The sequence below is a fragment of the Nicotiana sylvestris genome, chromosome 3, assembly GCF_000393655.2.
Source record: "Nicotiana sylvestris chromosome 3, ASM39365v2, whole genome shotgun sequence".
NCBI lineage: Eukaryota > Viridiplantae > Streptophyta > Magnoliopsida > Solanales > Solanaceae > Nicotiana > Nicotiana sylvestris.
Genome location: NC_091059.1, coordinates 81,927,588 through 81,945,250, shown reverse-complemented (window position 1 = coordinate 81,945,250; position 17,663 = coordinate 81,927,588). Strand labels below are relative to the sequence as shown.

Genomic DNA, 17,663 nt, shown 5'->3' with positions numbered 1-17,663 from the left:
ACAACTGGAACAAAATCAATACTGGGAGTCTCAGCTCCGACATCCCTCACAAATGCTAGGTATGAAAGACAACCCTTCCCAACCATACATTGGGCTCTCAAGAAAGAGATCACTCTAATAGGAACATAATCAATCACACCTCGCCACTCGATTTGTGGCACACCCAGTATAGCCAATGTGACTGTCTTAGCATGACAGTCCATAATAGCACGACACAGAGATAACCAATCCATGCCCAAAATGACATCAAAATCCACCATACTCAATAGTAATAGATCCACTTGGGTCTCCAAACCCCCAATAGTCACCACACATGACCGATACACACAGTTTACAACAACAGTATCGCCCATCGGGGTAGATACATGAACATGTAAAGCAAGAAGCTCACGGGGCATACCCAAATAACGAGCAAAGTATGATGACACATAAGAAAAGGTGGAACTGATATCAAATAATACAGAGGCATCTCTATGGCAAACTGAAACAATACCTGTAATAACAGCATCTGATCTACCTAGGATGACATAGAAACGGGTCTGACCGCCCCCTGATCGACACCCCCTCTAGGGAGACCCCTGGCCGACTGACCTCCATCCCTAGCTGGTTGAGCGGGTGGTGGTGAAGAAACTGGCGCTGAAGCCGAAGACTGACCCCTCTGCTGGGACAAACTAGCAAAACGATGAGGACACTTCCTCCACATGTGGCCCATCTCGCCACACTCATAATAACTCCCGAGTGCTGGAGAAGGGGACTGAAGGTAACCCCTCGCACCGGGGTGACTAGCTGATGCACTCGACATAGAAGAACCCTGAACCGATGGGGCACGAGATGAACTCTGAGCTGGAATAGCACTGAGTGAGGACTGGACCTGCTGAGATCTATGATAACCATGACCAGAAGATGCCCCCCGATAACCTAGGCGAGCTGACTGAGAAGGCCTGAATGAACGGCCTCTGTTGTGCTGGAACTGGCCCCTCGAAGGAGCACCACTATAGTTGCCAGATCCTCGAGGCCTCTTGGACTCCCTCTCCTCTCGCTCTTGATGGCGAACAGTCTCAATCTCACAGGTGATATCAATAACCTTCTTGAAGGTAGCACCCATCACTCTCTCTCTGGTCATAAGAATACGGAGATGATAAGTAAGGCCATCAACACATCTCCTGATCCTCTCTCAATCCGTTGGAACCATCTAGATGGCATGATGAGCCAACTTAGAAAACCTCGACTCATACTGTGACACAGTCATATTCCCCTGTCGCAACCACTCGAACTATCTACGCAACTCCTCTCTGTGGGACTGCGACACATTCTTTTCCAGGAAGAGAACAAAGAACTACTGCCAAGTAAGGGGCACTACTCCAACAGGCCTACGCCTCTCATACGCCTCCCACCAAGTGAAGGCATCCCCATAAAACTGAAAGGTGGTAAATGCCACACCACTAGTCTCAAGAATCCTTGTTGTACGAAGCATCCGCTGACACTTATCCAAGAAACCCTGGGTATCCTTGCCCTCTACTCCGCTAGATGTCGGAGGCTGGAGTCTACCAAACCTCTCAAGTCGATGCTGCTCATCATCCGACATAACTTGCACAACAAACTCCTGAGCTGGTGCAACCGGCTGGGCTGGAGGTGCCCCCGGCGTCTGACGTCCCTGCACTACCTGCTCAGGTGTGCGAGTAGCGGGGGTTTGATTGCCTCCCCTGGCCTGTGAAGTAGCTACGGTTGTAGTGGCTAAAACCGCCTGAGCCAGGTCAGTACAAACTGATAAGATCTATGCCAAGGCCTCTTGAAGACCCAGGATCAGGATGGGCACAACTGGTGCCTGAACTGGTGCTGTTGGAGCCTGATCCTGAGCTGGGGCAGCTGGTGGATCAATAGGTGCTGCCCTCACTGCTCTACCTCTGCCACGACCACGAGCGCGTCCTCGGCCTATGGTGGTCTCAGCTGGTGGCACTAGGGGTCGTCCACCCCGTCCGATAGCTCGTGTCCTCACCATATGTGAGAGAATGGCATAATAGAAGTTTAGTACTCGGATCAACAAGTTCGCATGACAAGAATTTCAAGAATATGAAGTTTTTTTTCCTAAAGGTTCTGCAGCCTTTCGAGGATAAACATAGACGTCTCCGTATCGATCCGCGAGACTCTACTAAACCTGCTCATGACTCATGAGACCTATGTAACCTAGGCTCTGATACCAACTTGTCACGACCCTAACCCCGAACCCGGTCGTGATGGCGCCTTTCGTGAAGACAAGGCCAGCCAATTGACCTAAATTCTCATTTTAAAACAGTTGAATAGCATAAAATAGTTTAAACTTGGTTCAATAGCACCAAATAGCGGAAATGTAGACAACAAAAATGAATCCAACCTGACACAGCCCTAACCGGGGTGTCACAAGTCACCAGCATCTATAGACCAAGATACAAGTCTACTAAATCCAATACTAATACAAATATTTGATAGATATAGAAATGACAAGATAATAGAGACACGGGGCTGCGGACGCCAACAACTACCTCGTAGTCTCCGAATACCGCCTAGAACTAGAGGAATCAACACTTAGGAGCAGAACCAGCGATGCCTGAATCTGCACACATGGTGCAAGGAGTAATGTGAGTACTCTGACCCAGTGAGTAATAGATATAAATAATGTCTGATAGTAAGAAATCACGATAAAACACAAGGCAGTCTATAATGAAGTAGTAAATCACTTAAATCAGCGAAACTAGTAAAAATCAAGTAAAGTCCTCTTTTAACCAGTAAAACAGGTAAATGACAAATAGTTAAGATAAAGTAAGCAAATGAAAGTTCGCCCCTCGGGCATAGTGTCAACAAAATTGCCCCTCGGCCAATAGCTCAGAACAGTACCAGCCCCTCGGGCCCAAATCTCGGGACAGTACCAGCCCATCGGGCTCAAATCTCAGAATACTACCAGCCCCTCGGGCTCAATCTCAGATCACAATGGGTACCCGCGCTCACTGGGGGTGTACAGACTCCGGAAGGGGCTCCTTACGGCCCAAGCGCAATATCAAGTCATCTCGTGGCATCAAATCTAGGCCCTCGGCCTCATATCAACCAAGCCACCTCATGGCGTATATATGTATCTCAGGCCCTCGGCCTCATATCGGTATTAGTGTATCCTCACAACTAGGCCCTCGGCCTTACTCAGTCCGAAAATCATCACAAGCCCCTCGAGCAATAGTAAAACAGTATTTCTCAGCCCAAAAATATCATTTAAGTCTCACAACTGAGTAAAAATGGCTAAGTAGTGAAATGGTAGAAAATAACATAATTGAGTTTAAGTAATAAGTCAAAACAGTGAGGAAATAGTGATAAAAATCCCCAAAGGGTTCAAATAGTTGGCACGAAGCCCAAATATGGCAATCAGCCCAAATCATAATGATAGCAAATAAGTTTCAGTCAAATACGCAGTAAAATCATCAATCGGGACGGACCAAGTCACAATCCCCAATAGTGCACGACCCCATGCTCGTCATCAAACGTGTGTCTCACCTCAATATAGCACTACCTGAATACACTCGTTGGACACTACGTGCCCCAAGAAAGCCACTGAACCAAGCCAAAACTCACACTTGGAGAATTTTGCATAAAGCTTCTCCTCCCTCAATCTCTGCAATACAACTCTCAAATGCTCCGCGTACTCCTCCTGACTACACGAATACACCAGAATATCATCAATGAAGATTATGATGAATGAATCGAGATAAGGCTGGAACACGCTGTTCATTAAATGCATGAACGCTATTGGGGCATTGGTCAGCCCAAAAGACATCACCAAGAACTCATAATGACCATATCGGTCTTGAAAGCCGTCTTAAGAATATCCGAGTCCCTGATCTTCAACTGGTGATAACCTGAACGAAGATCAATCTTGGAGAACACCCTCGCTTCCTGAAGCTGGTCAAATAAATCATTAATGCGAGGCAAAGGATACTTGTTCTTAATTGTTACCTTATTCAATTGCCTATAATCAATGCACATTCTCATTGTGCCATCCTTCTTCTTCACAAACAGAACCGGTGAACCCCAAGGTGACACACTAGGCCGAATGAACCCTTTATCTAGGAGCTCCTGAAGTTGCTCCTTTAATTCCTTCAACTCCACTGGTGCTATACGGTACGGCTGAATAGAAATAGGATGAGTGCTCGGCACCAGGTCAATACCAAAATCAATATCCCTGCCCGGTGGCATGCCCAACAGGTCTACAGGAAATACATCGGGAAAATCCCTCACAACTGGAACAAAATCAATACTGGGAGTCTCAGCTCCGACATCCCTCACAAATGCTAGGTATGAAAGACAACCCTTCCCAACCATACATTGGGCTCTCAAGAAAGAGATCACTCTAATAGGAACATAATCAATCACACCTCGCCACTCGATCTGTGGCACACCCAGCATAGCCAATGTGACTGTCTTAGCATGACAGTCCATAATAGCACGACACAGAGATAACCAATCCATGCCCAAAATGACATCAAAATCCACCATACTCAATAGTAATAGATCCACTTGGGTCTCCAAACCCCCAATAGTCACCACACATGACCGATACACACAGTTTACAACAACAGTATCGCCCATCGGGGTAGATACATGAACATGTAAAGCAAGAAGCTCACGGGGCATACCCAAATAACGAGCAAAGTATGATGACACATAAGAAAAGGTGGAACTGATATCAAATAATACAGAGGCATCTCTATGGCAAACTAAAACAATACCTGTAATAACAGCATCTGATCTACCTAGGATGACATAGAAACGGGTCTGACCGCCCCCTGATCGACACCCCCTCTAGGGAGACCCCTGGCCGACTGACCTCCATCCCTAGCTGGTTGAGCGGGTGGTGGTGAAGAAACTGGCGCTGAAGCCGAAGACTGACCCCTCTGCTGGGACAAACTAGCAAAACGATGAGGACACTTCCTCCACATGTGGCCCATCTCGCCACACTCATAATAACTCCCGAGTGCTGGAGAAGGGGACTGAAGGGAACCCCTCGCACCGGGGTGACTAGCTGATGCACTCGGCATAGAAGAACCCTGAACCGATGGGGCACGAGATGAACTCTGAGCTGGAATAGCACTGAGTGAGGACTGGACCTGCTGAGATCTATGATAACCATGACCAGAAGATGCCCCCCGATAACCTAGGCGAGCTAACTGAGAAGGCCTGAATGAACGGCCTCTGTTGTGCTGGAACTGGCCCCTCGAAGAAGCACCACTATAGTTGCCAGATCCTCGAGGCCTCTTGGCCTCCCTCTCCTCTCGCTCTTGACCGGCGAACAGTCTCAATCTCACAGGTGATATCAATAACCTTCTTGAAGGTAGCACCCATCACTCTCTCTGGTCATAAGAATACGGAGATGATAAGTAAGGCCATCAACACATCTCCTGATCCTCTCTCAATCCGTTGGAACCATCTAGATGGCATGATGAGCCAACTTAGAAAACCTCGAATCATATTGTGACACAGTCATATTCCCCTGTCGCAACCACTCGAACTGTCTACGCAACTCCTCTCTGTGGGACTGCGACACATTCTTTTCTAGGAAGAGAACAAAGAACTACTGCCAAGTAAGGGGCGCTACTCCAACAGGCCTACGCCTCTCATACGCCTCCCACCAAGTGAAGGCATCCCCATAAAACTGAAAGGTGGTAAATGCCACACCACTAGTCTCAAGAATCCCTGTTGTACGAAGCATCCGCTGGCACTTATCCAAGAAACCCTGGGTATCCTTGCCCTCTACTCCGCTAGATGTCGGAGGCTGGAGTCTACCAAACCTCTCAAGTCGATGCTGCTCATCATCCGGCATAACTTGCACAACAAACTCCTGAGCTGGTGCAACCGGCTGGGCTGGAGGTGCCCCCGGCGTCTGACGTCCCTGCACTACCTTCTCAGGTGTGCGAGTAGAGGTTTGATTGCCTCCCCTGGCCTGTGAAGTAGCTACGGTTGTAGTGGCTAAAACCGCCTGAGCCAGGTCAGTACAAACTGATAAGATCTATACCAAGGCCTCTTGAAGACCCAGGATCACGATGGGCACAACTGGTGCCTGAACTGGTGCTGTTGGAGCCTGATCCTGAGCTGGGGCAGCTGGTGGATCAATAGGTGCTGCCCTCGCTGCTCTACCTCTGCCACGACCACGACCGCGTCCTCGGCCTATGGTGGTCTCAGCTGGTGGCACTAGGGGTCGTCCACCCCGTCCGATAGCTCGTGTCCTCACCATATGTGAGAGAATGGCATAATAGAAGTTTAGTACTCGGATCAACAAGTTCGCATGACAAGAATTTCAAGAATATGAAGTTTTTTTTCCTAAAGGTTCTGCAGCCTTTCGAGGATAAACATAGACGTCTCCGTATCGATCCGCGAGACTCTACTAAACCTGCTCATGACTCATGAGACCTATGTAACCTAGGCTCTGATACCAACTTGTCACGACCCTAACCCCGAACCCGGTCGTGATGGCGCCTTTCGTGAAGACAAGGCCAGCCAATTGACCTAAATTCTCATTATAAAACAGTTGAATAGCATAAAATAGTTTAAACTTGGTTCAATAGCACCAAATAGCGGAAATGTAGACAACAAAAACGAATCCAACCTGACACAGCCCTAACCGGGGTGTCACAAGTCACCAGCATCTATAGACCAAGATACAAGTCTACTAAATCCAATAATAATACAAATATTTGATAGATATAGAAATGACAAGATAATAGAGACACAGGGCTGCGGACGCCAACAACTACCTCGTAGTCTCCGAATACCGTCTGGAACTAGAGGAATCAACACTTAGGAGTAGAACCAGCGATGCCTGAATCTGCACACATGGTGCAAGGAGTAATGTGAGTACTCTGACCCAGTGAGTAATAGATATAAATAATGTCTGATAGTAAGAAATCACGATAAAACACAAGGCAGTCTATAATGAAGTAGTAAATCACTTAAAATCAGCGAAACCAGTAAAAATCAAGTAAAGTCCTCTTTTAACCAGTAAAACAGGTAAATGACAAATAGTTAAGATAAAGTAAGCAAATGAAAGTTCGCCCCTCGGGCATAGTGTCAATAAAATTGCCCCTCTGGCAATAGCTCAGAACAGTACCAGCCCCTCGGGCCCAAATCTCGGGACAGTACCAGCCCATCGGGCTCAAATCTCAGAATACTACCAGCCCCTCGGGCTCAATCTCAGATCACAATGGGTACCCGCGCTCACTGGGGGTGTACAGACTCCGGAAGGGGCTCCTTACGGCCCAAGCGCAATATCAAGTCATCTCGTGGCATCAAATCTAGGCCCTCAGCCTCATATCAACCAAGCCACCTCATGGCGTATATATGTATCTCAGGCCCTCGGCCTCATATCGGTATTAGTGTATCCTCACAACTAGGCCCTCGGCCTTACTCAGTCCGAAAATCATCACAAGCCCCTCGAGCAATAGTAAAACAATATTTCTCAGCCCAAAAATATCATTTAAGTCTCACAACTGAGTAAAAATGGCTAAGTAGTGAAATGGTAGAAAATAACATAGTTGAGTTTAAGTAATAAGTCAAAACAGTGAGGAAATAGTGATAAAAATCCCCAAAGGGTTCAAATAGTTGGCACGAAGCCCAAATATGGCAATCAGCCCAAATCATAATGATAGCAAATAAGTTTCAGTCAAATACGCAGTAAAATCATCAATCGGGACGGACCAAGTCACAATCCCCAATAGTGCACGACCCCATGCTCGTCATCAAACGTGTGTCTCACCTCAATATAGCACTACGATGTGCAATCCAGGGTTTAAAACACTCAGGACATCATTTACAATTATTACTCACCTCGAACCGGCAAACTCTCTAGCTCGCGATGCTTTTGCCCCTCGAATCGGCCTCCACGTGCGTCGAATCTAACCAAAATCAGAACGAATACGTCATAATATACTAAGGGAACAAAGCCCAAGTACAAATGAAAAATACCAAAAATCATGAAGTTAGCAAAACCCGAGCCCCGGGCCCACTTCTCAAAACTCAAAAAGTTTCACGTCATTAGATTCCTCGTCTCCCCACGAGTTCATACATACCAAAAACACAAGAATCGGAGCTCAAATGACCCCTCAAATCCTCAATTTAAGCCCTCTTAAACTCAAGCCCTAAACCTCCATTTTTAGTCCTTTAATTCCTTAAATTTCAGTCCCAATCCATGAAATATTACCATAGAAGTGTGTTTTTGGTCCAAAATCCTTACCTCAATGAAGTTATCTTGAAATCCCCCTTCAAAATCGCCCAAAAGCTCTCAATCCGAAGTTAAAATGGTTAAACCCTTCAAAAATCGCGAAGAAAGAATATATATATACATTTTGCCCAGGGGTTTTCGCATCTGCGACCCCTCTACCGCTTCTGTGGTACCACATTTGTGGTCACAAGTCCACTTCTGCGGAACTCACTTAACCAGCCCAAATCCGCTCCTTCGATCGCCCTTCCGCATCTGCGATTCTGTAGATGCGGCCCAAAACTCCGCTTCTGCGGTTCCTGACCTCAGCCCTAATCTTGCATCTGTGGTCTTCTCACTTACACGTGTGGCACCGCACCTGCGGTCCCCAAGCCTTAGGTGCGAAAACACCAGAAGCAGCAATTTTCTGAAATCTCTTAAGTCCCAATTCTTCCCGTTGTCACGCCCCAAAACCGAGGGGCGCGACCATCGCTCGACCGGGTAGCCCCAGTCAAGCGGACCTGGGTGCCTTTCCTATCCCACGTGTTACCCCGCATTTTCCTTTATCCGTCAACCATGTGAAATGCCCATTTGTAAATTTGAACACATTCTTACGAGATTTACTTAGCGTGGTTTACATGTTACACTGCCCAAATACAAAATACATAAGTGCATAACCCACATTTCCTATCTACGGAGCCTTTAGGGATACAAAAGAGTGTTACAATACCTACCGGTAACAAGGCTCCGGCTATACCTTATGCAAATACCAAAATAAAATTTCCGGGAGGAAAAACGGCATGAGCCACGTAGGGCCCCGAGAGGAAAAAGGGGTTCACCAATACAGCTGACGGAAAGTGAAGGAGTGCTACTATTGGTAGACTGGAGTACCTGCTATAGAACCACCTACAATCATAACACGAATGTAGCGCCCCTGGCAAAAAGGACGTCAGTACATTTGAATTGTACTGGTATGTATGAACAAACTTTACCCCAAGTAAAATCAAGAAATACACAGGTAACAAACAATAATAGAATCAACAATCCAATGCACATGAAAATAACAACCAAAGCCAAACAAGTTCCACAATCTCTCCTTTTCCCCTTTCAACATTATTTCATCACATCAATGGTTTCACAACTTTCACATATTTTCACTTCAATAGTGATTTCGATCACTTTTTCACCCTTATTACCTCGTCCACCCTTATTACCTCGGCCACCCTTATCACCACAACCCACACCTTATAACTTCGTGTTGCGGCGCGCAACCCGATCCCACCGGACAATCAAATTTCACACGACAACAACAATAATTCACAAAGAATTTTCATAACATCAATACCATTTCCATCATATGCAACAACTTGTATACAATTTAAGTCACAACGATAATTACCCGCGACAAGTCACGTATGATATTACCACAGTTGTTTCAATTGCATCAATTACGATTTCTTTCCATCATTTGTTACACAGTTCTTACCACATTCACACATTCACACACACACACTTGGTTTGTTGCCATTTACTTACCCCATTATATCGCGAGACTTAACCAACAATGTTTAAAGCATATTAATCACAAGAATCCTCATTTCAAGGAAGCACAAGTTCATATCAACAATTCATACATTTGGGCCCAAGACACCATAGATGTCACCAAGCAGTAATTCATGTACAAGGTGTTGTCGTAATCGTTCAACTCATTTACGTCATTTCACAATACCATCTTTCATTACTTACCACGCAGGGTTTTAGCCATTATACACATTCCCACATTTGGACACATTAACGTTCTTTCATTCGTTAACACATACTCCCATATCGTCATCCTCAAGCATTTACAAGCTTAGCACATAATAAGGTAGGCACATCAAATCACTTTTCACAATCACATATAACACGGTGGTGTGGAAATCAACTAAGACAATCAATACACATATTTTCATACAAGGTACACATACCGTATGCTCGTCACAACAAGGGGATTCTACAAGAGTTAAAGTTAGCCATACAAACCTCAAAGAGCTTTTCCTTAAGTTACTACAATGTTCCAGAAATTCTAGCAATGCCGATCTACTTCGAGACATAACAAAATTGAACACAAATTAGGAAGATATTCATAATTCTAGCTCATTCGAGCATTTTATCAGACACCATATGTGCGTTAAATATTTATAGTCCTTTTATAGAGGATTTCATCAACCCACAACCCATACTTTACCATCTTTAGCTCAACAATATTTCTACAACCTTTGACAACACATGCAAGCAAAATAACAACTCCAATACCCACAAACATTCTTTATAATTACCCATCTTTATCTAGATTCGAAATTAAAGGTTAGGGTATAGAATCTTACCTCAAGGATGAAGGCCTAGTGTGGTTTTCCTTGTTAATCCTTTAGGATTTTATCAAGAGTTGTAGAAGAATTGATGAGGGATACTTTCTCACTCTAGGGCACTCTCTCACTCTAAAAATATCTAATTTTTGCTCAAGAAATGGTCCCTTGAATCTATTTGACGAAATGAGGTCGTTTTATAACAAAAATCCCAATTTTTGCATAGCCGTGCCGCATAGGGCGGCGTGGTAATGAAAAATGTGTTTAGAAACGAAACTGGAGGTGCTCTGATAATTTACACAGCCGCGCCGCATGGGGCAGCGTGGTAGTGTAAAATTTTGCGCTTCTTTTGGTAATTTGGTCATAACTTTTGGTAGGAGTGTCCGAATGACGAACGGTTTGAAGCGTTAGAAGCTAGACTCAAATAAATATTATTTGATAGGTTGTGCATCACACAAATCCTTATATAACTGGAGATATTATTGTCCAAAGTGAGGTCTTGTGCGCACTCATTTGCAACTTTCGTCTCTTATGAAATTTTCCAACTTGGCTTAGACTTAGGCCTCTCCTTAGAACCCAATTCACTTCTACTATGACTTATACACTTATTAACATACCAATTGATATCCATAATCTCCTTAATCCTCATTTGCACGCAAGATAAAATATTTGGCCTACCTTGGCACCACGAAATCTTAAATTACTAAGCAAAATTTTCTGGGGCTATACATTCTCCCCCGCTTAAGATCATTCGTCCTTGAATGAGGATCAAGTTTAATTCATTAGCCATCCTTATTTAACTTCTGCTTTTTCACATTATGAAATATATCATCAGTCCCGGATTTGGCTAACTCCTTAAATTTCCAAAAATTTTGCCAGAGTTTCCTTTGTAACTAGGACTATCCACCTGTCAGAGGGCCCCAGATACATATCCTAACAGCATATATACGTTCCATAGACATAACATAACTTGTTCAACACCAACCATAGCCGCATAGGCAACATACATAGTCAAAATGGAATAGTTTAACATAGATCAAATCCAAAAGATAAAAGTTTACAGGAACCAAATGTATGAAAGCTATTACATAACTATTCAAACAAATGTGGGTACTTCTTTCTCATTTCTTCCTTGGTTTCCCAAGTGGCTTCCTCAACCTGCTGATTCTGCCATAACACTTTTACAGAGGCAATTTCCTTAGTTCTCAATTTCCGGACTTGCCTATCAAGAATGGCAACTGGAATTTCTTCATAAGATAGTTCTTCATTAACCTCAATAGCTCCAATTGGCACAATAACGGACAGATCTCCCACTACCTTTTTCAACAGAGACACATGGAAGACCGGATGTACTAACGACATCTCGGGTGGCAGCTCAAGCTTGTATGCCACATGACCGATCCTCTGAATGATTCTATACGGTCCGACATGCCTCGGACTTAACTTCCCTTTCTTACCGAATCGTATGACTCCCTTCATGGGAGATACTTTCAAGAACACCCAATCATCTACTTGGAATTCCAATTCTCTTCGACGCACGTTTGCATAGGATTTCTGACGACTCTGAGCAGTTTTCATCCTCTCCTGAATGACTTTAACTTTTTCCATAGCATGATGCACAAGATCTAGCCCTAACAATTCTGCTTTACCAACCTCAAACCACCCAATCGGAGATCTACACCTCCTTCCATACAATGCCTCAAATGGGGCCATCTAAATACTAGCGTGAAAGCTGTTATTGTAAGCAAACTCAACAAAAGGCAAATGGTCATCCCAAATACCTTTGAAAGCTAGAACAAAAGCTTGCAACATATCTTCAAGCGCCTGAATAGTCCGCTCTGCCTGACCGTCAGTCTACGGATGGAAGGCCGTACTGAGATTTACTTGAGTACCTAAACCTTGCTGAAATTTCGTCCGAAAGTTTGCTATGGACTGAGCCCCTCAATCCAAGATAATAGAAACTGGAGTGCTATGAAGTCTAACTACTTCCTTGATGTACAACTGAGCATACTGTTCTGCAGTATCGGTGGACTTGACTGGCAAGAAGTGCGCTGATTTCGTGAGTGTGTCCACAATCACCCAAATTGAGTCAAACTTGTGCATAGTGCAAGGTAATCCTACCACAAAATCCATATTGATCATTTTCCATTTATACATTAGAACTTCTATGCTTTGTAACAATCCTCCAAGCCTTTGATGTTTAGCCTTCACTTGCTGACAGTTCGGACATTTTGCCACAAAGTCCGCCACATCTCTTTTCATGTTATTCCACCAATAAACTTCTTTGAGATCATGATACATTTTAGTAGAACCTGGGTGTACGGAATACCTAGAAGTGTGAGCTTTTGCCAAAATACTTTCCCGAAGACTATCAATATCTAGAACACATAGGCGCTCTTGGCACCGTAGGGTACCATCATCAATGCCAAAAGAAAAGATGTGATATTGTGTTTATAAATTACCTCCTTCAGCTGTACCAATAATGGATCGTTGTATTGCTTTTCTTTGACCTCCGCTACAAGCGACGATTCAGCCTTATTCTACACAATTACTCTCCCTTCACTAGAGTCCGCAAGACAAACTCCTAGACTAGCCAACTGGTGAACTTCCCTGGCCAACGGCCTTTGATATATCTCCAAGTGAGCTAGCTACCCATAAATTTCCGTCTAAGATCATCCGCCACAACATTGGCCTTTCCCGAGTGATAGAGAATCTCAATATCATAGTCCTTGAGTAGCCCGAGCCATCCTCTATGTCCCAGATTCAACTCCTTTTGTTTAAAAATATATTGAAGGCTCTTGTGGTTCATAAATACATCAACGTGGACCCCATACACATAATGTCGCCAAATATTTATACAAAAACTACCGCCACAAGTTCTAAACCATGTGCCGGATAGTTCTTTCCATGATTCTTGGGTTGCCTAGAGGCATAAGTGATCACCTGGCCATGTTCCATCAATAGTGAACCATTTATATCACATTTCTCTTGCAACTTGCTCTTCCAAATTCTCAACAAAAGACATTACTGGATGAGTTTTCTTATAAAACTTTCTATTTCAAAGGAATAACATCTCCTAGCCTGCGCACACACCTTAATATCATTAACATGCATGACATTGTATCAAGTGTAATGTAACATTGTGCTTAGACCTTTCCTGGTCAACCTCTTTCCTCCTTGTGTGCCTTATAGGATTTAAGAAACCACTCCACTTTCCCTTGGAAACATTCTCGTGACCTCTCTTTACTGTTCAACACCACCCAAAACCCATATCAACACCCTTCGTACATATTCAATTCAGAAAGCGCCACTGGCCCGAACAATATATTGGTACCCTCTTTTCTTTCTAAATGGAATATTCATTCCCATTCTATTTTGCTCATAGTGCATAATTAATAGCCTTATTTTGCCACACACTTGTCTACCTCCCGTGAACTCGTAATAACATTGTGCCTGGTTTAATGAGTTTATCATATCGCAACTTCAGCACCAGTAGTCTTACTTTCCATTATATGTAGACATGAACTATCTCTAGCTCCTTTAGTTACCATTCAGTGTCACCCAAGTCGATAGCATTACAGTTAGTCCTTTATACTTTCTATTAACACTTATGCTCCAGGCGAGTCCACCATTCTGATATGAACTGTTTTGCAATAACCATGGACATCTCAATTTATAGATTTTCTTCTTATTTCTTCTCGCCTCATTATTCCTAGCTAGTGAATAGCCACGCACTCTTCCACATGTTACATGGTCTTTTTCCTTAATTTTTTTAACCTGCTCACCTCTTAATTCTTGTTAGGATATTCGTGGGAAAATGTGTTCATCCACATATCACTTAACACTTATTTGCTTGTAAGGTTTCCATCAAGCCCAAATACTCTCTTGGGTTATTATAGCATCACATTTATTTCTCCCACTCGTTCCACCTTTCTTAACATCTTGGAACTTTAGTTGAATCGCAATTCCATAATTAACCCATTCTAAAAACTCGCAAAACTTTCACCTTTGATCTATAGTACTTCCTTGGGATGCATTGTCCCAAGCCCTCTAACAAGTATAGAACCCCTTTACAAACCTACTCTTAGTTTCTAGGATCGTTGACCCTATCATTCACATTGCCATGTATGAAGAATTTACCTTCCTTAACCTTCCACCTTTTTGGAGGTACTAGTGGTCTATCATTAGCATATCCTTTCAGATAATCACATTATCCATTATCACTTTTCTAGACTACGCCTATCTTCAACAAAAATATTCAAACATCAAAGCTACATGGTCTTACTCTTGTTTCATTGTATTTAATTGGCCTGGTTATGACCCTTCCTCCCCCACATAGGGCGAATGTCCCGGATTTTGACATAAGTCTTGAATTTAGCAACTTCATGGACATATGTTTCATTTCTCTATCCCTCACATATATGTTCGAGTATTAGGAAGATTTAAGTCACAATGGTATTAACCTCATAAGTCCTTTGCTCTTATTCAACCACACGAGCTTGGGATTCCAATTCCTCATACCAATATCTTTTAGGAGTGTAACAAAAATTCATACACTTATGGGGTTCTTATAACATTCGTAGCATAAGGGTCTTCTCATTATGGGTACAATTGACTCTTATTTCATAACTTCTTGTCTCCTAGGAGAGACTTGCACTGTCATCATCAATCTCCTGGTCATGTTTCCCATATATCACGTGCTTATATAACCAGTTTTCTTTCACACCTTAGGATCATTTACATACTTCTCACACTACCCACATGTGCTATTCAAGCTTATATAGCACTTATCAATTCAATGTTTCTTTGGAGGTTACAATCATTTTTAACACTTTCTCGAATAAAGTATGCTTCTGGTACTATGTACGTACCTCATATATTTGTACCATTCGTTCAACATAACACATATGCCATCTCCTTAATATTCAGGCCTTTGCCCACTGGTCATTTTGTATGACAACATTACTTGAAATAGACGAAAGAGCGTCTAAACTTACCTTGAATCTCAACGCACGAGTTATAAGACAATCTTATAGTAAAGCTTTATCGCACGATCTGGAGTGTTGAAGATCCATGTAGCCTCCAACTTATAGATGTGGTCGACAACACACCGATAAGAAGGACACTACTAGACACGGCTCCAAGACATCCTAGGACACTTTAAAACATTAGGCTTTGATACCAAGTTTGTCACGCCCCAAAATCCGAGGGGCACGACCGGCGCTCGACCGGGTAGCCCCAGTCAAGCGGACCTGGGTGCCTTTCCTATCCCACGTGTTACCCCGCGTTTTCCTTTATCCGTCAACCAAGTGAAATAGCCATTTGTAAATTTGAACACATTCTTACGAGATTTACATAACATACATAGTTACTTAGCGTGATTTACATGTTACACTGCCCAAATACAAAATACATAAGTACATAACCCACATTTCCTATCTACGGAGCCTCTAGGGATACAAAAGAATGTTACAATACTTGCCGGTATTAAGGCTCCGGCTATACCTTACGCAAATACCAAAATAATATTTCCGGGAGGAAAAGCGGCATGAGCCACGCAGGGCCTCGAGAGGAAAAAGGGGCTCACCAATACAGCTGACGGAAAGTGAAGGAGTGCTACTGTTGGTGGACTGGAGTACCTGCTATAGAACCACCTATAATCATAACACGAATGTAGCGCCCCCGGCAAAAGGGACGTCAGTACATTTGAATTGTACTGGTATGTATGAACAAACTTTACCCCAAGTAAAATCAAGAAATATATAGGTAACAAACAGTAATAGAATCAACAATCCAATGCACATGAAAGGAACAACCAAAGCCAAACGAGTTCCACAATCTCTCATTTTCGCCTTTCAACATTATTTCATCACATCAATGGTTTCACAACTTTCACATATTTTTATTTCAATAGTGATTTCGATCAATTTTCCACCCTTATTACCTCGTCCACCCTTATTACCTCGGCCACCCTTATCACCACAACCCACACCTTATAACTTCGTGTTGCGGCGCGCAACCCGATCCCACCGGACAATCAAATTTCACATGACAACAACAATAATTCACAAAGAATTTTCATAACATCAATACCATTTCCATCATATGCAACAGCCCGTATATAATTTAAGTCACAACGATAATTGTCCGCGACAAGTCACGTATGATATTACCACAGTTGTTTCAATTACATCAACTACGATTTCTTTCCATCATTTGTTACACAGTTCTTACCACATTCACACATTCACACATTCACACACACACACACTTGGTTTGTTGCCATTTACTTACACCATTATATCGCGAGACTTAACCAACAACGTTCAAAGCATATTAATCACAAGAATCCTCATTTCAAGGAAGCACAAGTTCATATCAACAATTCATACATTTGGGCCCAAGACACCATAGATGTCACCAAGCAGTAATTCATGTACAAGGTGTTGTCGTAATCGTTCAACTCATTTACGTCATTTTACAATACCATCTTTCATTACTTACCACGCAGGGTTTTAGCCATTATACACATTCCCACATTTGGACACATTAACGTTCTTTCATTCGTTAACACATACTCCCATATTGTCATCCTCAAGCATTTACAAGCTTAGCACATAATAAGGTAGACACATCAAATCACTTTTCACAATCACATATAACACGGTGGTGTGGAAATCAACTAAGACAATCAATACACATATTTTCATACAAGGTACACATACCGTATGCTCGTCATAACAAGGGGATTCTACAAGAGTTAAAGTTAGCCATACATACCTCAAAGAGCTTTTTCTTAAGTTACTACAACGTTCCAAAAATTCTAGCAATGCCAATCTACTTCGAGACATAACATAATTGAACACAAATTAGGAAGATATTTATAATTCTAGCTCATTCGAGCATTTTATCAGACACCATATGTGCGTTAAATCTTTATGGTCCTTTTATAGAGGATTTTATCAACCTACAACCCATACTTTACCATCTTTAGCTCAACAATGTTTCTATAACCTTTGACAACACATGCAAGCAAGATAACAACTCCAATACCCATAAACATTCTTTATAATTACCATCTTTAGCTAGATTCGAAATTAAAGGTTAGG

The 17,663-nt window shown here is 43.0% G+C and overlaps 1 protein-coding gene across 1 annotated transcript; it reads right to left on the bottom strand.

Annotated features, from left to right (window-relative positions):
* Nucleotides 1-517: 517 nt before the first annotated feature.
* On the bottom strand, nucleotides 518-12,267 carry LOC138887582 (uncharacterized). Its single transcript, XM_070169347.1, has 2 exons — nucleotides 11,777-12,267; nucleotides 518-1,115 (listed from the first exon to the last, which is right to left on the bottom strand). Exons 1-2 carry the CDS (start codon nucleotides 12,265-12,267, stop codon nucleotides 518-520), a joined length of 1,089 nt encoding a protein of 362 aa, XP_070025448.1.
* Nucleotides 12,268-17,663: the final 5,396 nt, after the last annotated feature.